Source organism: Octopus sinensis, linkage group LG27, assembly GCF_006345805.1.
Source record: "Octopus sinensis linkage group LG27, ASM634580v1, whole genome shotgun sequence".
Lineage (NCBI taxonomy): Eukaryota > Metazoa > Mollusca > Cephalopoda > Octopoda > Octopodidae > Octopus > Octopus sinensis.
The window spans coordinates 19,800,121-19,826,880 of record NC_043023.1 but is presented as its reverse complement, the minus strand read 5'-3'; the positions used below and the strand labels follow the sequence as shown (position 1 = coordinate 19,826,880).

At 41.5% G+C, this 26,760-nt stretch overlaps 1 protein-coding gene across 4 annotated transcripts in view; it reads left to right on the top strand.

Annotated features, from left to right (window-relative positions):
* The first annotated feature begins 6,642 nt into the window (after positions 1 to 6,642).
* LOC115225078 (germinal-center associated nuclear protein) overlaps positions 6,643 to 26,760 on the top strand; it is a 53,563-nt gene continuing 33,445 nt past the window's right edge. For 3 of the 4 annotated variants that reach the window (XM_036514144.1, XM_029796001.2, XM_036514145.1), the window contains exons 1-8: positions 6,643 to 6,697; positions 8,530 to 11,986; positions 12,735 to 12,800; positions 13,075 to 13,283; positions 14,200 to 14,349; positions 18,479 to 18,750; positions 22,405 to 22,630; positions 26,224 to 26,424. In XM_036514144.1, coding sequence (XP_036370037.1) covers positions 8,695 to 11,986; positions 12,735 to 12,800; positions 13,075 to 13,283; positions 14,200 to 14,349; positions 18,479 to 18,750; positions 22,405 to 22,630; positions 26,224 to 26,424 — 4,416 coding nt within the window. In that variant the 5' untranslated portion in view covers positions 6,643 to 6,697; positions 8,530 to 8,694. The remainder of the gene's footprint in view (positions 6,698 to 8,529; positions 11,987 to 12,734; positions 12,801 to 13,074; positions 13,284 to 14,199; positions 14,350 to 18,478; positions 18,751 to 22,404; positions 22,631 to 26,223; positions 26,425 to 26,760) is intronic. The other variant, XM_036514143.1, reaches the window with a different exon arrangement.

The window sequence follows — 26,760 nt, the reverse complement described above, 5'->3', positions numbered from 1 at the left end:
GCTGTTTTTGTTTTTTCATGCGTGTTTGTTGACTTTGGAAATATATTTTCATAATCTAATTCTTCTGTTATGCGAACGTGTTCGTTTGTTTTAAGAATATGTTGTCTATTTCGTTTGACTGTATTTCCTTCCTCTGTTATTACTAAGTATGAACGAGGTTGCTCTAGTTTTTTAATTATTTTGCCCCTTCTAAACCAATTGTTGTTAAACTTAATTCTAACCGTGTCGTGTGGTTTTAACTCTGGGAGTTCTGTTGTAATGTTTGATTTCTTCTTTTCGTGAGGCCTGATACCAATTTTGTCGTGTAGTATGTTTGGGAGATTTGTTCGCAATGTTCTATTCATTATTTGATTTGCAGGGGATGGTGCACCATTTTGTAATTTAGTTGTGCGTAATGCTAAGAGCGCTAACTGAGGTTCTTCGCCACTTTTGAATGCCTTTTTAGCGTCTTTTTTATTGTCTGTATATTTCTCTCAACCATGCCATTCGCTTGATGATAATGCGGGCTTGTCTTCGTGTGATGAAAATGCCAATTTTTTGCAAATATTTTGAATTCAGCCGAATTGAATTCTGGACCGTTGTCACTTACAACTGTTTGCGGAATTCCGAATTTAGCAAAAGTTTCTTTTAATTTTTTGATTACGGTTTTTGACTGGCAATCATTTATTTCGTGTAGATCAAAAAATCTTGTTGTATAGTCAATAATTGTGACATACGAATTTCCAGACAGGTGAAATACGTCTGTACCCACTTTGGTCCATGGTGTAGTAGGTATTTCATGATTTATTAGTGGTTCGGCTGCTTGTTGATTTTTGTAGTCAATGCAGTATGAGCATGTGTTAATCATGTCTTTGATTTGAGCGTTAATGCCGGGCCAGTATATACATTCCTTCGCTCTCTCTATGCATTTTTCGATACCCATGTGTCCGGTATGTATTTCCTGTAGAGCTTCTCTACGTAATGACTTAGGTACAATTATTCTTGAACCTTTTAGAACGAGACCATTGACGATTGATATTTCATCACGAACGGATACGAATGGTTTGATGTTTATTGGTATTTTGTCTTTTGGGGGCCATTCTGTTCTTGTATATGTGATGAGTGTCTGTAGAGACGGGTCGTCTGCAGTGGCTTCTTTATACTCTTTTAATTTAGTGTCGGTTATGGGGTAATTTTTTATTACTGCATGAATGTGCGATTTCATATCTTCGTCTGATACTTCTGGAGTATTTTGCTCAAGGTATGCACGTGATAGGGTATCTGCAACAATTGATTCTTTACCAGGTATGTGGTTTAGGTCAAAATCATATCTTTGTAATGTTAGTAGAAATCTTTGGATTCTGGGGGGGCATTTAGTGATCGATTTTTTGAATATTTGCTTCAACGGTTTATGGTCATTTTCGATTCTGAAATGAGTTCCGTATATAAACTGATGAAATTTCTTGCATGCGAAAACTATACTGAGAGCTTCGCTCTCTATCGGACAGTAGTTTTGTTCCGCTTGAGTTGTTGCACGAGATGCAAACGAAACAGGTAGCCATCTTTCGTTGTGTTTCTGCTCAAGTATCGCTCCGAGCCCATGCTTACTAGCATCTGTAGTTATTTTTATTGGTAGATCTGGATCATAAAATTATAGCACTGGTTTTCTGGTAATCATTTCTTTTAGCTTTTTTATTGCTTCGATTTGTGGTTTGTCGAATGACCATAACGTGTCACTCTGTAGAAGCTGGCGCAATGGTGCTGTGACTTCGGAGTAATTAGATAAAAATTTACATAGGTAATTTGTCATACCTAGGAATCTTTGTAATTCTTTTTTACTTGTTGGCAGTGGCATGTGAATGATTGCTTGTACCTTGGTTGGATCTTGTTTTATCCCTTCGCTGGTTAATATATGCCCAAGGTACTTGATTTGTGATTCATAGAAGATACACTTTGATTTATTTAACTTTAATCCGTGCTTTTGGATTCGATCGAAAACTTGTTGTAGTCTATTCGTGTGTTCTTCTAAAGTGTTGGACCAGATTATGATGTCATCCTGTGAATTTCTTGCTCCTTCTATGCCCTCTATTATTTTTGAAATTTCTTTTTGGAAAACTTCACTGGCGCTGTGAATTCCAAAGGGTAGTCGTGTGAAGCGATACCTTCCAAAAGGTGTGTTGAACGTTAAAAGATGGGAGCTTTCTTCGTCAACTGGAATTTGCCAGTATCCATTAGATGCATCGAGTTTTGAAAAATATTTAGGGTTATGCATTTGTGCAAAAATGTCCTCCGCTGTAGGGAGTTTGAAATGTTGCCTTTTTATGGCTTTGTTTAGATTCTTGGGGTCTAAACAGAGTCGGAGTTTTCCGTTGGCTTTTTCAACGATGACTAGGGAATTTACCCAGTCTGTAGGTTCACTAACAGGTTTTATGATATCTAATTCTGTCATTCTTTTTAATTCTTTGTTGAGTTTTTCTTTTATAGAAAAAGGAACCGATCTTGGTGGATGAATTACAGGAGTTATTTGTGGATCCACTGTGATATGATGTGTTATTGACAAAGTGCCGATTTCTCCGAAACAGTCTTCATATTTTTCTAATATGTCGTTTGTGTTCGACGAATTTATTTTTGAAATTCTCTGAATCAGGTTCAGATCTTTAGCTGTCTTTGCATCTATAACTGCGTGCGAGTTTGTTTTTGCAACAATGAATTTTATTTTCTTTGATAATTCTTTGTATTTAATGACTGCTGTGCATTTTCCTAGCACTTTTATAGCTGTGTTATTATAAGCTGATAATCGAGTTGAAGTTTTTTGCAGTTGTGGTTTTGGAATTATATTTCTATATTCTCTGAATGGCAGTACGGTTACGTCTGCTCCTGTATCTATTTTGAATGTTACATTCGAGTTGTTCACTTTTAGTTCGACCGTCCAAATGTCTTTTGGGGTCTTGAACTTTTCGATTTTGTGCACGCGGGAATTATTTGTAGTGATCATTTCGAGTGCATGTGTATCGTCATCTGATTCATCGTCGGTATGTATCTCTATTTTATGTACAAATTTTCTTGATTTGCACATTTTTGCATAGTGTCCTTGTTTCTTGCATTTTTCACATGTCTTGTGAAATGCTGGGCATTTATTTCTTTTGTGATTATAACCACAATAGTGACAGTTAGTGACGTAGTGTTGACTTGGCGCTTGAAACTTCGCGGGCTTTCTGTCACTTCCGCCTTGTTCGTTTTGATGTCTGGATTGCATATGGCGGGTTATTTGGGTTTTGGCGCCTTTTCTGTCGTGTTGACTATATACCCTCGAGATTTCATTATCTCTTGTTTCGGATGTGGCATTTAGCATCCTTGATTGGAGTCGTGTTTGCTCTGCACTCTGACCTGCTTGAATTGTTTTTTGTAGGTCTAAATTTGGTTCTCTCAATAATCTTTCTCTTAACCTCATGTCTCTGATTCCACATATCAGAATATCTTTGGTGAGACTGTCTGTGAGGTTGCCGAATTCGCACTGTTGTGCCTTTTGGCGCAACTCTACTACGTACTCATCGAATTTTTGATGTTCCGCTTGTCCACATGTGAAGAATTTGTGTCTTAGGAAAGTTATGTTTTTCCTGGGTTCACAATATGCATCGAATTTTTCGATTACTGTCTGAAGGTTCATTTCTTCGTCGGGTGAATCGAAATCCAGTGTGGAATGGATATCTCGGCCTTTAGAACCGATGCAAGTTAAAAACATTGAAGTTTTTACTTTGTCTGGCTTCATGTCACTTTCTGTTGCTATCAAAAAGAGATTGAATTCTTTTTTCCACTTTTTCCATGCTGCGGCTAGATTTTCCTGATTAAAGTCTAGGTCTTTTGGATGCGGTAAATTTTCCATTTCGTCTTTGAAGTATGATTTCAACTTCTTTTTTCCTTTGGTTTCTGTATTTTGGGTTCTTTTAGTATTCTGACACCATGTTGTTGTTATATATATATATTGTATTGAGTATTAAAGGAAGTACTTAGTGTGAAAGATTAAGAAAATGAGAGAGACTGAAACAACGTGTTAACGATACAAGATACTTTATTCGACTGCCGTTGTTGTACAAGTTAATTGTTTTGGCGGGAAACAAAGTGAAAGTCCTTTTATCAAGGGAGACAATGGGCGACGTTGATTGTTCATGTTTGTTGTGATGATTATATAACATTCGCCACCCCTGCTCGACCTTTTAGAGATAACTTCCTCTCGGCCTATTGCTGGGTGAGAGTGGCCACCCTACTCGTTATCTCATCCCAGTTTTTCTCCATTTGGAGGTCTGGTCCGAACCAGACCCCAAGCAATTTAACTTGTCTGTCAGTCCAGTGTCACACAACGGAGACGCTGTTGGATGGCAAGGGTTTGCTTTTCCAGGTGCCGAGCTGCAAGTCCACTGACTTTTACAGGTTAATTTTCACTCCCGTTACCACTTTGTATTCTTTTAGTGTCTTGCCCAACAGGTCGACATACCCGTGGCTCGACACTGTGATGGTGATGTTATCTATGAATGCAGATATGCTCATCTCGCATCCAGGGATTCCCCTCAGCATCACTAGCTTCTGCAGTAGTGGCTCAAGAATCAATACATACAGAAGCAACGAGAGGTGGCATCCTTGACGGACCGAATGCGTGATGTTAAACGGTTTAGAGAGATGACCATTTACACGAACTACCGAGCGGATGCCGCTGTATAAGGCAGCAATCCAACCACAGAAGACAGGATCGAAATCAGCGCCCTAAGGACAGCCTCCAAGTAACGATGGTCAACCTTATCGAAAGCTTTCGATTGATTCAAACTGATCAGCACCCCACCCATGCATGATTCCTTAACTACCCTGTCTATGATGCAGCACATCAAATGGAGGTTGTCATGGATACTCCTGTCTGGCACAGTGCATGCTTGTGTCTTTTCAACCAGTTTCTCGATGACAAGCACCAACTTCTTGCGGAACCGTTTCCGTGGAGAAGCACAATCTTTCAGGATGATAATGCACCAATTCACACAGCTAAAGTTGTTACTGAATGGCACGAGGAACATTCTAGTGAAGTTGAACATCTTATTTGGTCATCACAGTCCCCAGATCTCGGTATTATTGAACATTTATGGCGCATTTTAGAAAAAGAAGTAAGGAGCTGATATCTTCGACCATCATCACTACAAGAACTGGAAATTGTTTTAGCTGAAGAATGGACAAAAATTCCTTTGGAAACAATTCAAACTTTGTACGAGTGCACACTTCATAGAATTCAAGCTGTAATTACTGTCAAAGGCGGTCCTACCCCATGTTAAATAATTAAATTTCTTTGAAATTTTAAGGTATTTCCAATATTTTGTCCAACCCCTGTACAGACACCAATATTTTTGTAGGTCAAAAATTGCGATTTATGACACAAAATGTCCTCTAGAATTAGTGAGAGCTAATAATGATAAACTTCAACTACTAAATATTGTTAAACATACCTCTGCAAATGCAATATACGTAACAATTCTTGTAGCTGTAATGGAATTTGTAGCTGTGATACCAATGCCGGTGGCACGTAAGAGAACCATCCGAACGTGGCCGTTGCCAGCCTCGCTTGGCCTCCGTGCCGGTGGCACGTAAAAAGCACCCACTACACTAACGGAGTGGTTGGCGTTAGGAAGGGCATCCAGCTGTAGAAACTCAACCAGATCAGACTGGAGCCTGGTGCAGCCTTCAGGTTTCCCAGACCACGGTCGCACCGTCCAACCCATGCTAGCATGGAAAGCGGACGTTAAACGATGATGATGATGATGATGATGATGAACAACCAGCAGTGAGACTGTATTTAGCAGATCCCAAAACGGGGTTCAGATCCCCATGGATTTAAGTTAAGGGTTCTTGTCTTGTGAGTTCCAGTGACCTTACTACTGCACCTAGTCCTCTCTGTAAAGTGGTTGGCATCAGGAAGGACATTTACTTGTGGAAACCATGATAAAATAGACAATTGGAGCCTCTCTGGCTTGCCAAATCACACTCACAAACACACACACACACACACACGCACACGCACGCACACGCACATACACATGCACTCATGCACACGCACGCTCACGCACACACACATACACACACGCACAGACACACACACACGCGCACACACACACACGCGCACACACACACACGCACACACACACACACAAACACATACACACACGCACAGACACACACACGCACACACACACACGCACACGCACATACATATACACACACGCACAGACACGCACATACACACACACACACACACACACACTCACATACGCACACATACACACGCACACACACACACACACACACACATACGCACACATACACACGCACACACACATACACACACACGCACACACGCACGCAACGGCAGCTTCTATTTTAAGTACATTAAATATATTTGATGATTTTGCTTCATTTTGCTTCATCTTTTAATCCGGCACTAAAATAGGACTTAACATCGATTTCTTTACTTCTCATATAACCCAAATCAAAACAAAAAAATTAAACAAACAAGATGACGGATATTTAAGCAAATAATTAACGAAACAAATTAATATTCACTGATTATTTTATAAACTATTTTAATTAATAAATTGCTGCCGTTCATTATTCAGTGCGGTACTGTGAGACCGGAAGTTGTCATTTGTAAACCAAACATTTCAAACGTTGACTGACGGAAACCTCGGTAAGGCATTTCTCCTTTTTGACCCCTCATAATTGGCAGATAAGGGCCCTTTTCGTGTTGCAAAGCCGAGGGACTTTGTAAACTCTTGGCATTTCGTTCTGAGTTCAAATTCTGCCCAGGTCGACTTTACCGTTCGTCCTTTCGGGATCGATGAAATAAGGACCAGTCAAGCACTGGCTCAAGGATATTGATTAGTCCTGCCCCTCCCCTCAAAAATTGCTATCTTTACCAAGGACTCCTTGGTTGTATGAAATTTACGGTACTATTTAAGAAGAGTGGTCCCGGTGCGCGCACTCGCTGGTCGTGACCAGTCGATCCTTTGTGTTTTATTTACTTTGCTAGGTGGTCGTTGTAGGATCGACTAGTCACGACTGGCTAAATCCAAGCCTAGGGAGAAAGGGAATCCCTTGTGTTTCATGCAATTTCATGGACTAAAATTGCTGAATGGACCCTTATGATATTTGGAACTTAGATTCCAATGCTTAAGGACGGGCTTAATGCCCTTAAGGGCGGGTTTAATGCTGTAGGTTTAGTTTGAAACAAAAAAATTCATAAATCTTTCATGTTGATGAATTTTCAATCAAAGCTAATTGACACACATCAAGAATTCCCAAAGTTTCTGCTTCTCATGGGTATTCTAAGACCCCCTAATGGAGGCCTTAACCCCTAAATTTTAGTCATTGCTTAGGATTCATTACTATAGGCGCAGGAGTGGCTGTGTGGTAGTTAGCTTGCTAACCAACCACATGGTTCCGGGTTCAGTCCCACTGCGTGGCATCTTGGGCAAGTGTCTTCTGCTATAGCCCCGGGCAGGCCAAAGCTTTGTGAGTGAAAGAAGCCCGTCGTATATATGTATATATACATATATATATATATGTGTGTGTGTGTGTGTCTGTGTTTCTCCACCTAGCATTGCTTGACAACCGATGCTGGTGTGTTTACGTCGCCGTCACTTAGCGGTTCGGCAAAAAGAGACCGATAGAATAAGTACTGGGCTTACAAAGAATATGGTAAATTCAAACATAAACGTCCTCTACACACTCAAAACAGTATTTGTAGAAAATTTCATTTTTAAAAAATCCCCTTTTCTCTGAACTGTGTAATTTTCGAAAACCTCTTCCTACCCCCAGAAACAATTTTTCACAACAAATTCCAAAATAATAAAAAAAAGAATCCATTTTTCTGAAAGTTATGAGGAAACAAAGTCAGAGGGGACACACTCGTATAGGTATGTCATATGTGTATGTGAAACAGTCTATGATGGGTGGGGAGAAGAAGTGATGGTTGTGTTTCAGTTACATTAGATATATTTACATAAGCTTCATCATTTCACTACTACCTTTATCATCATCATCATCGTTTAACGTCCGCTTTCCATGCTAGCATGGGTTGGACGGTTCAACTGGGGTCTGGGAAGCCAGGAGGCTGCACCAGGCCAGTCAGATCTGGCAGTGTTTCTACGGCTGGATGCCCTTCCTAACGCCAACCACTCTGAGAGTGTAGTGGGTGCTTTTTATGTGCCACCGACACAGGTGCCAGACGAGGCTGGCAAACGGCCACGCTTGGATGGTGTTCTTTACGTGCCACCGGCACGGAGGCCAGGCGAGGCTGGCACGACCATGATCAGATGGTGTTTGTTACGTGCCACTCGATGCAGTACTGGCTACGGCCACGTTCGGATGGTTTTCTTATGTGCCACCGGCACTGGTACCACAAAACTACAAATTCCATTGATGTTCATCGATTTTGATTTGATTCTTTGATTTTTGATTTTCACTTGCCTCAACAGGTCTTCAAAAGTAGAATAATTGTATTTTTGTTTCTTGTTTCAGATAATGCCATTATCAACATTACAGTTTGTGAAATCTGAATTCATACGTTGTGAACATATTTAGAGAAAAACAGTAGAAGAGAGATTGCGGGGCCTCTTCTGGCCTTTGTTAAAATCCTCAAATAACAAAGGAGTAAGGCCAGTTTGTAAATAAAACTGGATCATAATGTTTCAAGCTCCAAATCCTCGCCAATCTCCACAGAACCAGTTGCCATCTTTTGGGCAGATTGTCAACACATCGCTGTCACCGCCATCACAACAGCGTCCATTTGGCAGTGGTGGAATTGCAGCAGGGTTTGGAAGCCCCTCAGCATTTGGTAGCAGTGGTAATTCGAATGTAGCAAGTTTTGGAAGCACTGCTGCTTTTGGTAGCAGTACTAATGCAGCAGGTTTTGGAAGCACCGCAGCATTTGGTAGTAGCAGTTCTAATACAGCAGGTTTTGGAAATACCCCTGCATTTGGTAGTAGTGGTACTAATACAGCAAGTTTTGGAAACACTGCTGCATTTGGTAATAGCAGTAGCCACACTAATGTGGCAGGCTTTGGGAGCACCGCTGCATTTGGCAGTAGCAGTACTAATGCAGCAGGGTTTGGAAGTACTGCTGCATTTGGCAGCAACAGTACTAATGCAGCAGGGTTTGGAAGTACTGCTGCATTTGGTAGTAGCAGTACTAATGCAGCAGGGTTTGGAAGCACCACTGCATTTGGCGGTAGCAGTACTAATGCAGCAGGGTTTGGAAGCACTGCTGCGTTTGGAAGCAGCGGAAGTGGGAATCAGAAAACAGCATCTTTCTCAACCAACACATTCCCATCATCATCAACATCATCTTCCCCTGACCAGTTCCAGTCACGACCATCCACGTTTACCCCACCTGCTTCTCTTCCAAAGCCAACACCACCACAGTCAAATACCTCCTCCTTCACCACTTCTCCCAAATCCCAGAATGTGACAAGTAGTGGTGGTCATGGTGGAACAGATGCCATTTCTTTTGCAAGAGTTGCAGCTGACCACCCCCCCACAGGAATATTCAGCGTGAAATCTGAGAAAAATCCATTTGGTGGTGTTGGTGCTTTCAGTGGCAATGGCAACAATAATAATAGCAGTGCTATCAGCATTACAGCCACTACATCTTCATCTGTGTTTGGTGTAGGACAAAATCCCTTTGGACGCAGTTCTTTCCCACCAGCGTTCTCTGCCACCAAAGCCGAACCCCAGGTGCTGAAGGTCAAGAACTCTAATCCGTTCCTGAATGCGCCGACCGATAATGTCTTCTCTAGAAGTCAAAGCGGCAGCGATGCAAGTGACAACCCACCCACTGGAACTTTGCCCATGACAGCATTTGGGGCCTTCGTTAGCAACAACAATTCATCAATGACAGCTTTGCCTTCTTCAGGGTTCGGGACAGGCAAAAGCAAGACTGTTTTATCGACAGCAACAACAGCATCATCAACATTCACCTCTCCCGTTACATTGTCAACATCTCCGTTGTTACCATCACCCTCGTCATTTCCTGGCCCCCTTACACAACAAACTGGCCCTTCAGCTACATTTACTAAAAATGTATTTGGTAGTAGAGGGGACATGAGCAGCAGTTCAGGTCCTGTTTTGGCAAAATCCTCCACTGGAAGCTTTTTACCTTTGAGTAAGAATAACAGTATTGGTGGTGGTGGTAGTAGTAGTAGTAGTAGTAGTTCTAGTATTCATAGCAGCGAGAGGAATGTGTTTAAAGGAGACGCAAAACCTATGCCATCCGCATTTGCAAGAAAATCAATTGCTAAGGTCTTTGGTGGTGTGCCATTGTCAGAATCGAAAAGATCTTCAACCTCAGTTTCAGCCAGCAGTGACCCCAACACTGGTAGTGTGGGGCTTTTTGGAAAATCCCATGAAAGCCATTCAAGCTTCTCCAAGACCAAAGCCAGCAGCAGTAGCACCATTAGTAAATATTCGACTGAGGTATCTGCAGCCCCCTCGCTAAGGAAAACGGGACTGTTTGGTAAACCGGAAAGAACTGGAAGCAGGGCTGAAGAGAAAACCCTGTCTGTAAGTGCAGCGGCCAACACAACTGCCAGGACTTCCTTATCTCCTTCAACTTCAAAGTTAAGGAATGATGGTCCGTCCCATAGGTCCTCTTCTTACTCGTATATGGATGAGGATGAGTGTGATGACAGGGTACTGAGCGTTGCCCAGCGGGCTGTCTCCTCATCCAGAATGGAAATGGACAAAATGTCAAAGGTACCAGTTGCTTCCAGGTTTTACTCAAAGACTATGGATTCCACAGGAAGACTAGCAGGGTCCAGAAAGAGGTTTTCCATCACAGACGATGGGAGACATAGGAAAGTCCCCAAATCGAGGAGTGAATACGACTTAATGAGATCGTCAAATCGTTCAAAGATGTCGAGGAGTGCCATGCGGCAACGCCAATTCTCTGAGGAGCTGGAGAGTCACCCAGTGCTGGTCTGCAAGAATATCCCACCTAAATTTAACCAGGTGCCTTTTCTCCGCAACCACTTCAGCAAGTTCGGGGCTGTGCAGCGTGTCACTAGGAATCTTGCCAAGCATGGGGCAAACATTCACTTCAAGGACCACAAATCAGCAGCCCATGCAAAAATGAAGGGTTTGAAATTGGCCCCTGGCATACACATTCAGATCTTCTGGCAATCAAATCCCCATAAACAATCCTTGACATTAGATGTAGACCTTGACACTATACCCCCTGATGAAAGTGAAAGACAGGGCCACATGCCCCTACCTTCGTCACGGAGGAGCATCAACCCTCCTCCACCTCCGCCCACCTCTGGTAGGCGTGACCGCCAGCAACAGCCATCTTGGATGTCAGATGAGGTTGAAGAGGAGCTGCGCTTGATGGCTGGCACGAGTGACATAAGCGGGGACTTTGTGCAGACCTTAGTGCGACGCAAGGAAGCCGAAGCTCCTTTTGTCCCTATGACTAAGAGAGCTACTACTACCAGCACCACTGGTAAAATTGTTTCTACATCATCACCATTGCCTCTGTCTCGGAAGTCCGACAGTCCGTCAAGGCGACACCAATCTTCCCATGACTATCACCAAGAAAAACAGCAAGAACACCGGCGGAAAGTGCAGAAGCAACCATCGCCCACTCTGTCAGGGGTCTCCAGTCAGGCCCTGACTCCGGCCTCAGTTCTAGGGTCTACGACAACAACACACAGGAAGAGAAAACTCCACCCTCAGCCACCTTCGTCGTCCTCTCCATCCATGACCTCTCAGTCAGCTTTTGCTGATACAAAGAAAAGCATTGTTGGCCCAGCAGTTCCGTCCACTGTTAGATCCTACAGTTCTGTTGTCGCAGGCCACAGGACAACAGCATCAGCAACCACAACAACAACAGCAACAGCAATGGCGACTTCACTTTTCAGGAAATCTGAACATAGTTCCATGATTTTTGGCGGTTTCCAAGGTGACACAGATGTACAGAAAGGTCAGGATCATCATCATCATCATCATCATTATTACTCTTTTACTAGTTTCAGTCATTTGACTGCGGCCATAAGAAACTTTTTACTTAAAATATTGCAGCTAAAATTAAAATTTGAATTTTAAAACTTATTTTATTAAAGCTTACAAATAACACTATACTTATTTAAGTAGAATTTTGGCTAATTTACTACCTTAAATACAGAAAAAAGTGACTAATTAGACAAACTTGCAAATTAGCTGAACAGTTTTGTACAATAAATTTAAAAGATGAGAACTGTAAAGAGGGATTAATTAGAAGAACTGGCATTCTTTGCTGCAATATTTTAAGTAAGAAGTTTCTTAATCTTTACTACAGGTAATAGTTTGTCCTATACTTTTCCAGGTGTAATAACTTGTACTTTTCCAGGTTTATAATCTTGAGAATATAACTTTTCATACACACATTTTTCCATGTAATTATAATAGAAGACTAACACTAACTTTACCTTTCATTGTTGTGGGGTGGATAAAATAAAGTAGCAGTGATATACTGGGGTAGATTTAATATTCCTGGAATAGATCCAAGATGTCAATGGAATTATAATAGAAGACTAACACTAACTTTACCTTTCATTGTTGTGGGGTGGATAAAATAAAGTAGCAGTGATATACTGGGGTAGATTTAATATTCTTATCGAACATTGTAAATGTCAGTGAAATTAATTATACAAGGCTAACACTAACTTCCTATTTTTCCTTTATCTTTCCAGCTAATGTAACCATTTCAGCATCACGGGTTCAGCTACTCGACCAACGAGACCGATCAATCAGAAATGGTAAGGTGCATCCCTGCAAAACCCCAATTTTAATGATAACACTTAAGTTATAAGTGACGTTTAGTCATTATATTCAGCCTTTCTCCAAAAAGCCAAATAAAATAATCTATTTCCCAATAGAAAACAATAAATAGCATTACATTACTGTAACAATATAAGCTAAGAGAAAGCTGAAGGTAGCTTAATAACCGCTACACACCTTTCTCCTCTCTCTCTCTCTCTCTCTCTCTCTCTCTCTCTCTCTCACCTGACTCTTATTACTGTCCACTTTCAGCAGGTCTAAAGAAGAAGTCCAATCTGGCCACCGCCAAGGCACTCATTGGATCCTGTCCAGATATGTGTCCCGAAAAAGAACGTTATGACCGTGAAGCGAAGCGGCGTCTGCACATGTTTGAGATGATACCGGCCACCAAAATGATGGCCTATCCTCAAGTTGATCATGCCCGAGCTGTGAAGGAATACAGTAGGTCTTCAGCCGATCAGGTGAGCAGATAATGGGGTGGATCTGTGTGTGTTTATATGTGACTCTACATATCTACTGCTGTCTGTGTGTACATGCATATGTATTTGTGTATGTGTACTTAAAAGGCAATACCATCCATTGTAAATAATTCCTCATCCCAAAAATATAGAAGAAATTCTGAGCAATATTTTCAATAAGTATTTCTTTTTCTTCACTTTCTTTTTCATATGAATTGACCCTCATCTGCATGTGTCTAGATCATGATGTACCTATGTGCATAGATATGTGGCTGTGTGTATATACAATGATTGATTGGGGGTTTTGTTTATTGATGAGTTGATTTCTTGATTTCGCCAGAGTATCAATATCTATGAAGTTGATAATTAAAAAAAAAGATTAATTCAGTTCAATCAAAAATCATGGGTAAGCAATGCACAACACTAGTTTGTGAAAAAAATTGTGTGTAGGGAACACATCACCTCTCTGATGCCTTTTTTTGTTTCATCGTTATTAATGTAGTGAGCTGGCAGAATCGTTAGGATGCTGGGCAAAATACTTGACTACATTTCATCCATCCTTACATTCTGAGTTCAAATTCCACTGAGGTCAACTTTTCCTTTCATCCTTTTGGGGATCGATAAAATAAATACCTGTGAAACACTAGAGTCAATTTAATTAACTAGTCTCCTCCCTAAAAATTCCAAGCCTTCTGCCTATAGTAGAAAGAATTATTATTATTATTATTATTACTGTTATTAAGGCTGGGAGAATCGTGAGGAAGCTGGGCAAAATGTTTAGCCGCATCTTCTCCATCTTTCCATTCTGGGTTCAAATTCAACTGAGGTAATCAATTAGTCCCCTCTCCCCAAATTTCAGGCCTTGTGCCTATAGTAGAAAGGATTATTGTTATTGTTGTTATTCTTTTATCGTTCACAGGAAGAACCACTCATCCATGAGCTGAGACCAGGCCCAGTACTTGTGCGGACGATGAATTACCTGCTCTCTGAGATTGCTAACAGAGGTCAGGATGGACTGTGGGCAGAATGGTTTGATTTCCTATGGGACCGCAGCAGAGGAATCAGAAAAGTCAGTCAATATTCGTTATTTTATATATTACAAAATATAAAGTTATATCTTGAGTGACAGGGAGTGATGCTGTAGTTTTCTCAGCCTCTCCCTCTGTAGCTCATCCACTTGGCAGTTTCAATATTTTTAGTGTAGTGGCATTGGACTGCTTCAAGCTCCCCTGTTAGTTTGGCACTATGTGGGGACCATAACTGGGAGCAGTAGTCCAGGCGGCTGAGAACAAAGGTTCTCCACAGGGTCAACATAGTTTCTTGCTCTCTTGTCTTGAAGGACCTCAGTATCAATCCTGCACTTGGCTGCCATCTTGCTAATGTGCATATAAAATGATGCGTCGTCATTGCACACACTGATCCCCAAGTCTTTCACTGCCTCTGACTCTGGGATTGTATTGCTTTCACTTCCTGTATATATAGATTGTACTGTATTCATGAGTTGATAGTGCAGTACTTGAAATTTTCCAGCAGTAAACTGTATGTTGTCTATTTTGGCTCATTTGTAAATTGAATTTAGGTCCCACTGTAAGCTTGTGACATCATCTTAGTTTTTTTATTGCCTGTGATATTTTGTATCATCAGCATAGCTAGTGACAGTGGCTGTCCGAGTGACTGTGGGCATATCTAAGAGGGCTATTATGAACAGTAATAGCCCCAGAACAGTTCCCTGTGGGACACCACTTAGGATTTGAGTTTCCTCAGAAAGGGAACCATTGGCTGCAACTCCCTGATTTCTGCGTTTAAGGAAGTCATGCAGCCACTTTCCCAGTTTAGCAGCAATGCCAAGGTCACGTAGCTTACGGCTTGCCATGCCATCATCTACGTTTATCAAATGCTTTTGCAAAGTCAAGGTATATCACACTGGCATCAGAATGATCAAGAAGCTGTTTCAAAACCTAGTATGTATGTATGTATGTCTATGTATGTACATATATATGTGTGTGTGTGGAGATATATATACATGTATGTATATATGTACACACATATCATCATCATCATCGTTTAACGTCCGCTTTCCATGCTAGCATGGGTTGGACGGTTCGACCGGGGATCTGGGAAGCCAGAGGGCTGCACCAGGCTCCAGTCTTATCTGGCAATGTTTCTACAGCTGGATGCCCTTCCTAACGCCAACCACTCCGTGAGTGTAGTGGGTGCTTTTTACATGCCACCTGCACAGGTGCCAGGCGAGGCTGGCAACGGCCACGGTCGGATTGGTGTATTTTACGTGCCACCGGCACGGAAGCCAGTCGACGCGGCGATACACACACACACATATAAATACATCTATACGTACAGACATACATATGTGTGCGTGCGTGTGTGTATACATTCCCACGTATATTATTAATATACTGGCTGCTGCTAATGGAAATTTGAAGAGTAGAATATAATACAAGGAGACAGAGGAACTACTTCCTGGAAAGTTCCGAGGAAGGAGACCTCCTGGAAAGTTCTGAGGAGGGGAGGAATTACTTCCAGGAAAGTTCCGGGTAAAAGATTACCTGGAAAAGTCCGAGGGAGGGGATAGAATGGCTGCTGTGTATGACTAGCTTTAAACTGGTTGGTCACCCTCCCTATGTTAGTGATTTGCTTCCTTCTGGTTATCATGTTTCCCAACAAGGAACAAAAACACTCAGCTGAGCACCAGTATCACTATGATGAGAACATCTTATCTGTTGTTGAGGACCAATCCAAGCCCTGCAACTACTTATGGAAGTGTGTGGAGAGTAAAAGGGACGATGTTAGAAAATGAACTTCATTTGGTCACATTCCATTGAGAGTGTCTTCTTACTCAGACTGTGAACATTTCAGCCGACCCTCATAATAATAAAAATTATTATTATATCTGAATTTGTTTTAATGTTAACATTGGAAAAATCCACATTTTTCATTAAAAAATTAGGACCTGGGTTTGCACCCCCTTAACAAATTTTGTTGCTGGGCCACTGCTTCAGACCCTCGGTTTAAATTTTCACTTTTCATTCTGTGTTTTCCTTACTTCTGTCTTTAATACATTTTATCCCCTCTTTTTATCCTTCTCCTGAGTTCTTTTGGATAGAGTTCCCTTTTAACATTACTACTTATCATATCTTAAAGCCGCAGTATAGGCAAAAGGCCTTAAATATTGACAACATTTTTTATCTTGTCCTAATTCTGTCCTATTATCAAAAGGCCCCTTATGTATATATAAAATAACACCTGTGCTATGTTTATGTTTCCGATACTGTCCGTTTTCCCCCTGTATATGTGTGTGTGTATATATATATGTATGTGTGCGTTTGTGTATATATGTGTGTGTGTGGATATATATATGTGTGTTTATGTATATGTGTGTGTGTGTGTTTGTTTTGATATCAAGATTGGAAAAATCCACCTTGTTCCTAAAAAGTTTTTGACCTGGGTTTGCACCCCCTAAGCAAATCCTGTTCCTGGGCCACTGATTGCATATAGTAAGCTCGAAGTGTTTGAATATGTGAAAATCTGTTGGAGAGTTAGAAGGAGAATACGGATGATGTGCCAAAATTTCATAATTCAGGTTTTGCAACTTGTGGACCAAAGCTTGATGAGTAAACACAAGCATTTACATAGAAACTCATTAAAAAATCTATTTATAGGAGTGGCTGTGTGGTAAGTAGCTTGCTTACCGACCACATAGTTCAGGGTTCAGTCCCACTACGTGGCACCTTGGGCAAGTGTCTTCTACTAAAGTCTTGTGAGTGGATTTGGTAGACGGAAACTGAAAGAAGCCCGTCGTATATATGTATATGTATAATACTACAAAATAGAGAATGGAGAAAATACTTAAATCAGTAAAAATCAACTATCGATGATACTCCAATCATACTTACATACCATTACATAGAGTAAAGGCAAAAAATAAATGAAATGATGATACAGTAATAGTAAAAAGATAAAGAGATATAAGTAAAAATTTTTAAATATAATATGCAAATAATCAAAACGACAGCTGTTTCGGCAGTGAGGACAGTCGTACCTCATTTAACCTATAAGCCATAAGGCAGGTATAAATGGGCCTTAACAAGGATGCCCCACGGCCTCTTCAGAGAATTAAATTAAATTTGTTATAATAGCGAAAAATATTATACAATCATATACATAAATATAAAAATATAAAAATGTAAAATATAAAACTTATACCTCATAAGCTACACTTATATAATATAATACACATTTGCACAAAAAAGAAGGTAACAGAACAAATAAAACAAAATATATAATAGTGTATATATTAATATTATAAGTACCGATATTATACATATTTGGCTAATAGTTTTTTTATATATATATAAAAAAAAGGCTACATATATGGAGATGAAAAATAATAATTAAATCCGTGGTACAGTTCATAAGATTCTAAATCTATAAAAGTTAATAAAAATTACTAATAATAATAATAATAATATAATAATAATAATAATAATAATAAAAAAATATAATAAAAATAGAGTATATATATATGTATGTGTGTGTATGTGTTTGTGTGTCTGTGTTTGTCCTCCCAACATCACTTGACAACCGATGCTGGTGTGTTTACGTCCCCGTCACTTAGCGGTTCGGCAAAAGAGACTGATAGAGTAAGTACTAGGCTTAAAAAGAATAAGTCCTGGGGTCGATTTGCTCGACTAAAGGTGGTGCTCCAGCATGGCCGCAGTCAAATGACTGAAATGAGTCAAAGAGTATAGATGACTCGTGAGAAACCCATTTAAAATATGATATTTCATGTGAGACAACCAGATATAATGGAAGACACTGGCCCAAGGTGCTACACAGGACCGTGTGGTTGGCTAGCAAGCTTCTTACCACACAGCCATATCTGCACCCACACACACATAACCAGGATTCTATCAGTTTCTGTCTACCAAATCCATTCACAAGGCTTTGGTCAACCTGTGCCTAAGGTTGGTCAACCTGTGCCTAAGGTTGGTCAACCTGTGCCTAAGGTACCATGCAGTGGGACAGTTTATTGTTTGTAATAAAACCTTCCTGTTCAGTGCCCCAGCATGGCCACAGTCCAATGACTGAAACAAGTAACAAAATAAAAAGGTAATTCATTTTTTGTTTCATCCTTTGTCACTGTTGTTCATTTTGTTTCATCCTTTGTTATCTCTTATCAGGACATAACGCAACAGATGATGTGCAACAGAGATGCTGTGGCCCTCATCGAGAAGTGTGTCCGTTTCCATGTGTTCGCATCGGAGCGACTGTGTGAAGAGGACATCTCTGTGTTTTCTCCAAAGATTAACGATGAAAACCTCACCAAATGCCTGCAGAGCCTCAAATACCTCTATGCTGACCTTGACAAGAAGAAAAAGATACGCTTCGACACAGAGGCAGAGTTCCGTTCCTACATGGTCCTGATGAACCTTAATCAGGGCGATATCCTCAGGTAAGTTGGGTTTAAACGAGTTAAAGGGGAATGAACTGAAGAGACAATACTGATGAGGTATGATAAGGATGAAACATGTCCATTGTTATCACTGAATTTTATCTTTTATTTGTTGAATCCTGTTGTTCTTGTGGTTATTGTTGTTATGTAGTGGGCAGAAAAATGCTTCAAAGTGTTGTATAATGAACCTGTATACCGCCCCCCCCTCCTGACAGAAAGTGGTTGGCACCAGCCATTTTCAATTGACCAGTGGCTGGGTTGTCAAGAGGGGATCGAGAGTTGATAGTTGTAGTGAATGTCTTGTGGAGCTGTCAGCGATAGTAAAACAGAAGTTAGTGAATTGCTACTCTGGTATGAAGAGATATTGATTGGTATTCAATGAGAAGTGAATGTTGTGGCCCCTGGTGTAAAACATGCGACTACAGCAGAATGGCAGAGACACATGAGAGCCATGGGTGGAACCGACTTTACAAAGATACACTGAAATGCTTTCAGATCAATGCTGACAGGTGGGAAAGAGAGGCAGAGGATTTCCGTGGCTGGCAGAGCTGCACTAACAGAGGTTCCACCTCCTACAAACAGAATCAGATGGAAAACACACAAAGAACAATGTGAGTTTTGAAAGCTGAGAGCCAACTGCTTGTCTTCGTTCCTAGCAGACTACAAGTGCTTGACCTGCTGCGACCGTACCTTCCAAGCACACATCAGCCTGGTCATCCACTGCAAGCCAGGCTTCGACCCTTCTCCCATCTCACCTCTTTGCTCATCATTGACAACAATAGATGGACGTTGTTGTTATTATTATTAGGGGTTATAATCGTGGTTTAGCCCTAGGTTGGTTCTGATCCATACAGACCTATGATCAAAGACGTTCCAACTGTGACCATCCCATCTTTGAGTCAGACATAGTGTATCTAGGACTACATTATCTAATGTTTAGTATAGTAGTTGGTATTAGTGGCTATAGTTGTGTTGCTTAGCCCCAGGTCAGTCCTGATCCAGACAGACCTATGATCAAAGACGTTCCAGCTGTGACTATCCCATCTTTTAATCAGACATAGTGTATCTAGGACTACATTATCTAATGTATAGTATGGTAGTTAGTACCAGTGGCTATAATTGTTATTGTTGATTAGCCCTAGGTCAGTCCTGATCAAAGACGTTCCAGCTGTGACCATCCCATCTTTTAATCAGGCATAGTGTATCTAGGATTATATTATCCAGCATAGCTGCAGTCAAATGACTGAAACAAGTAAATGAGTACACACACACACACACACACACTTGAATATATATATGTGTGTGTGTGTGAAATGATGGAGTCAGCTCTAAGCAATATAAAACCCCAAAAAAAGGAAGAATTCAATTGTCACCAATTGTGACTGACAGTCCCGGACAGCACGTACATTGCTAGAAATAAGAAGTAAACCCCTTCTTAGCTACAAAGAAGCACATCTATGGATTGAGAGGGGAGCTAACCGCCTTACAGTAAGGGAGATCATCCCACGAGAATTCTAGTTTTGCTTGAAATTAAAGCTTTTCACGGGACGCATCCCATATGTCAGCAGATAGTATTTCCAATGTGAATCAGGGGACGATTCAGCAAAATCATAAGGGCCAAATTATAAAACAACGGGGCTGGCTAAAAGCAAATGTGTATGCATCATCATCATCATCATCATCATCATCGTTTAACGTCCGTTTTCCATGCTGGCATGGGTTGGACGGTTTTGACTGTGGGCTGGCGAACCAGATGGCTGCACCAGGCTCCAGTCTTGATCTGGCAGAGTTTCTACAGCTGGATGCCCTTCCTAACGCCAACCACTCCGAGAGTGTAGTGGGTGCTTTTCACGTGCCACCTGCACGGGGTCCAGTCAGGCAGTACTGGCAATGACCTCGCTCGAATCTTTTTACACGTGCCACCGACACAGGTGCCAGTAAGGCGACGTTGGTAACGATCATGCTCGAATGGTGCCCTTTTATGTGCCACGGGTACGGAAGCCAGTTGGCTGCTCTGGCAATGATCAGGCTCGGATGGTGTTCTTGGCACCCTACTTGCACAGGCATAAATGCTAGTAAGGCGACGCTGGTAACGATCATACTCGAATAGCTGCTCTGTCAATGATCACACTCGTATGGTGCTCTTTGCACCCTGCTAGCACGGATGCCAGTCATTGAAATGATTTTGCTTTCACTTGCCTCAACAGGTCTTCGCAAGCAAAGTTTAGTGACCAAAGAAGGAAAAGGTACGCATAAGCGGGTTGGCTATGCTCCTGGCATAGGCCACGGGTTATGGTTTCATCTGGCTTGCCGGGTTTTCTCGAGCGCAGCATATTTCCAAAGGTCTCAGTACCTAGTCATTTCCTTGGTGAGGCCTAATGTTCGAAGGTCGTGATTCACCACTTCATCCCAGGTCTTATAATGCCAGCATGGAAGGCAGACACTAAATGATGATGATATATACATGGATGGATATATGGATAGATAGATGTGTATATCAAATTCAAGCACACACACACACATATGTTTGTATGTATATATAGTGAGAGTTTAGAGAAAATCAAAATCAAAATCGATCAACATCAATGGAAATTGTAGCTGTGATACCAGTGTTGGTGGCACGTAAAAGAACCATGGCTGTTGCCTGCGCCGCCCTGACTGGCCTCCGTGCTGGTGGCACGTAAAAAGCACCCACTACACTCACGGAGTGGTTGGCATTAGGAAGGTCATCCAGCTGTAGAAACACTGCCAGATCAGACTGGAGCCTGGTGCAGCCTCCTGGCTTCCCAGACCCCAGTTGAACCGTCCAAGCTGTGCCAGCATGGAAAGTGGACAATGATGATGATGAAAAGCTGGAGATGGGTGAAGGAAAAATAAGCAGATGTTTTAGTTTAATGCTTGGGAAAAAAGGAAAAGTCTTTGATGTTTTAAGCCTATACCTTTCAACAGAAAGGAATAAGGGGAAGAAAACCATAAAACGGGGAGAGAAAGGAATCTGTAGGGATTAACGGCTGAACATAATGATGTTTCATCATCACCAGCATCATCATCCTCCTCCTCATCATCATCATTTAATGTCCATCTTCCATGCATGGGTCGGGTGGTTGACAGGTGGCAGCCAAGTAGAGAATCTACCCTAGTTTATTGTTTGTTATGGCAGGGATTTTATGGCTGGATGCCCTTCTTAACCCCAACCACTCTGCAGAGCAAAGTCAATGCTTTTTACAGGGCACTAGCACATGTGAAGTTAGTTTTGGTAAGATTTTTACAGCTGGATGCCCTTCCAAGTGGCAGCCACTTCACAGTGCAGACTGGATGCTTTTAATGTGGCACCTACACTGGCAAGGTCAGCACGTAACTCACAAGACAAGGAATTATGAGAAGGGCAGGGCATTTGAGGAGGGGACCTTGTGTCTGGGGAAGAAAGGTTAGAGTGTGATGGAGAGAGACAGAAGAAGGGGTCTTACCACAACAGAGGGGGCATTAGAGGAGGTAACTCGGGATCAAATGAGTGTAACGGAGAAATAAAGAGACAGAAATAGGCATCTTGCTATAGACGAGGTATATTTTGATACACACACACACACACACACACACATTTGTATGTATGCCTTTATACATCTACTCATTTCTGTTTCTTTCTGCCTTTTCCAGAGAAGTCCAAACTCTTCGACCAGAAGTAAGGACTTCCCCAGAAATCCACTTTGCTCTTCAGGTATACTCGGCCCTCAACAGTAACAATTACATCAAGTTTTTCAAACTGGCACGTACGGCCACTTTCCTTAGTTCCTGCATCATCCATCGCTATTTTATGCAGGTTCGCAGTAAAGCATTGAGGATTCTCCGCAAGGCTCTCACCTTTGGAGCGAAACCTGTCCCCGTGAGTGAACAACAACAACAACAACAATTGTTGCCTTTATTTCTTTATTTTTTGTGCTTGGTTGACCATTCAGCACCACCGCTATTACTACCACCACCACCATCACCACTACAACTTCACTACCATCACCACTACAACTTCAACTAGTACCACCACCACACCACCTCCTTCACCACCATCACCACTACAACTTCACTACCATCACCACTACAACTTCAACTAGTACCACCACCACACCACCTCCTTCACCACCATCACCACTACAACTTCAACTAGTACCACCACCTTCACTACTATCACCACTGCAACCACCACCACGCCACCTTCTCCACTACTATTACTACCATCACTCTACAATACCAATGTTTCTTCCTCACCAGTCCAACTCAGTAATTATACCATTTGCACTAACCCCCCCCCCCACTCACCCATGCACTGCTTCTTCCCATCTTCACCATTTTAATGGTGGGATTCACTCTTTCTTTGGTCTTCTGTGAAAAATGATTCCATCATTTCGTTAGTATTAAACCTTCACAAACGATTTTACTTCTTCTGTTTGTGTGTGTGTGTGTGTGTGTGTGTGTGCCTTGTGTAAAATGTTGATATGATTGCAGAGCGATGTGGGATAAAGTGTGTTGCTCAAGGATACAACACACTGCTTCGTCTAGGAATTGAAACCACAACCTTGCTTTCTTGAGTACAATACATTAAACAGTAATACATGTGCATCCATGTGTGTGAGAGAGAGAGAGAGAGAGATGTATAAATTGTTGTGGTCATTGCTGGTGCCTTGTAAATGACCCCCACCCATGAATGATTGTCGTGGCCATTGCTGGTGTTATGTAAATGGCCCTCGTGGTGGTTGTGGCACATAAAAGCATCCATTATGCTTCAGTAGTGGTTGGTGTTAGGAAGGGCATCAAGCCATAGAAACCTCACCAAACCAAACTGGAACCTGGTGTCGCTCTCTGGCTCATCCGCTCCAGTCAAACCGTTTAATCCATTCCAGCACGGAGAGCGGACATTAAATGATGATGATGAGATGTATATAGTGTGGCTGTGAAGTAAGAAGTTTGCTTTCCGTCCACATGGTTCTGGGTTCATTCCCACTGTTTGACACTTTGATTAGTTGCCTTCTACTGTAGCCCAAAACCAATGAAAGCTTTGCTAGTGGATTTGTAGACAGAAAATCAAAGAAGCCCATCATGTCTGTATATATATCCAAAATATTTGTGCCAAAAAGTGTTCAGGTTAAATTATGTTCATTTTTCAACTGCTAAAGGCTGATTCACTTTAGTTTCCATGGAGAAAATGTTCTCTTGCGGTAAAAAAGTGTAAAAACATCATATCTGTCCTGTGTCACCATCTGTCAGGATGTCAGACATCGATGTTTGTAGCTCGTTAGCTGTTATCAGTGGGACACACCTAAGAGAAGCAACTCTGGAGGGACCTTATAAAGTTTTAGCTTTATCTAAAATACAGTCAACAACTTTGACTGATTCGCACCAGTAGACCACCTGGTCATGGAAATTACCATTGATAACAGGTAAGGAGTGAGAAACATCAATGTCTGTTTAGATGGCAACAATTGACAGGTATTGTGTTTTTACACCTTTTTACCATAAGAGAAAATTCTCTCCAAGAACTGCAGTGAATTTGCCTTTTAGTAGTTAGTTTCATTTTTGCTTAATTTAGATGACAATTGCCTTTTAGCAGTCGAAATATGTCTTACACCTATACATACTAGGTTTAAAAAAAGTACCGATGTCAAGTCATTTGACTAAAGTTCTTCAAGGTGGTGCCCCAGCATGGCCACAGACTAATGACTGAAACAAGTAAAAGAAAAAAATATACATAGGCACAGGAGTGGCTGTGTGTTAAGTAACTTACTTACCAACCACATGGTTCTGGGTTCAGTCCCACTGTGTGGCACCTTGGGCAAGTGTCTTCTACTATAGCCTTATGCGGACCAATGCCTAGTGAGTGGATTTGGTAGATGAAACTGAAAGAAGGCCATTTTATATGTGTTTGTTTGTCCCTCCAACATCGTTTGACAACCGATGTTGGTGTGTTTACGTCCCCCATAACTTAGCAGTTTGGCAAAAGGACTGAAACAAGTAAAAGAAAATGATATATATATGTATACAGGGTAGGGTGAATAAATTGTTGTCTAAATTATGCAAAACTGAAACTAACGCTGACTTCTCATATTAACAGATATATTTACCAAAATGACATAAAAATATCTTGAAATACTAAAGAGTAAACTTATTCAATAAAATTCCCATTCGTTTCAACCACAGCTTCCAGATATCTTCAGAATCTCCTGCAACTCTTCTGGATGGTCTCCTTGTTTAAGGTGGTCAATGCTGCTATAACCCTTCATCTTTGATGTTACCAGGAGTTTTGTTGGTCTCTCGCTCAACTGTGTCCCACACATAATAATCAATGGAGTTGCAGTCTGGAGAGTTAGGTGGCCAGATTTTAGGGGTGATGTGGTCGCAGAAATTGTCTGACAGCCGTGACTGGGTTCTCCTGCTTGTGTGGCAATGGTGCAGAGTCTTGTTGCCAGATATAGGGTCTTTAAGCAGCCACCCTCTTGACTTGGGGCAGCACTATCTCCTCCAAGCACTTTATGTAGGCCTCTGTGTTGAGTCTGAGGCCATGTGGGAAGATGAATGGAGGCATAACGCTTCCATCACTAGTGATCACTCCAGACACCATGATGTTGACTGGATGTTTGATTTTTATCACTCTCCGTACATGTCCTCAGACTGACGCCCAAACATTCTGAAATGTTTGTATTGGAGCTTCTGGCTTGAATGCCAAGCAGTACAACATGTCATTTCCAAATATCTGCTGGAGTGAATTTTACATTATTTACATTTGACGGATATTTGTCCTCATCTTGTGTGTTGTTAACAGAATGTTTCGGCTGATATTCCCTCCAGTCTTCGTCAGGTGTCTTGGGGGAAATTTTGAACCTGGGTTCTCATTCGTAAGATATTTTTCAATGTTATTATTATTATAGTTATTATTCAGGTCACTGCTTGGAATTGAACTTGGAATCTTAGGGTTAGTAGCCTGCACTCTTAACCTCTACGCCATATGCCCGAGTAAATTGTGTCATGGTGCTGTTTTTCTCACAGACAGTGCCCAATTGACCCTACTATGCTGTGTAGTCAACAAAATCAAAAATAAACTTATGTGCATGCACAAAATTAAAAATATAAAATGGCAAGAATTTCCTATTGCTCCCTGTACACACACACACACACACACACACATACACACACAGAGCTATGGATAGTTAGGGTTGACTTTACACTCATAAATGACAGATGAGGTTTTTGCAATTTTTAGGTCACTCTCTCCATCAGATCATCATTGCAAAAACAGGTGCAATACAGGTGTACCATTTGTCAGGTGTTGAAGTGATTGCAGAACAACATCAAATGAGGTGGTTTGCTAAAGAACACCATGCTCCATCTGGTGGCCTGCGAATTGCAGCACACTTATCACTTGGCCCCTCCCCTTCAGTGCACCCTTACAACCACCACCACTACCCTGTTCTCTCTCTTTCTCTCTTACAGTACCCACTCAGTGAACTGGTACGTACCCTATGTTTTGAGTCGACCAGTGAGGCTGGAAGCTTTTGCAGGCATTACGGTTTCACAGTCGAAGGTTCGGAAGTCCTCCTTGACCGTTCGTCATTTATTGAGCCTGAGGTTGCTCCATGTCTGGTCCGAGCAGTGAACTTCATAGAATCCAAATGTACCCAACCAATTGGTGAGGTAAGTATGAATGGGCTTTGCTTCAGGGCAGGTTTATGGTGGGGCTTGGGTTTAGGGTGGGGTTTGAGTTTTAGGGTGGGGCTTGAGTTTTAGGGTGGGGGTTGAGTTCAGGATGGGGTTTGGATTTATGGCGGGGCTTGGGTTTAGGGTTTGGCTTTGGTTCACTGCATTGCTTTGGTTCAGGGCATGGCTTTGGTTCTTGGCAAGGCTTGGATTCAGTTCAGGGCTTTGTTTTGAAGTGGGGTTCCAGTTTAGAGCAGGACTTTTGTTCAGGGCAGGGTTTGACAATAAAGGTGTTTGTGTCATACACAAGAAGAACTGTTGAAATATTTTCTC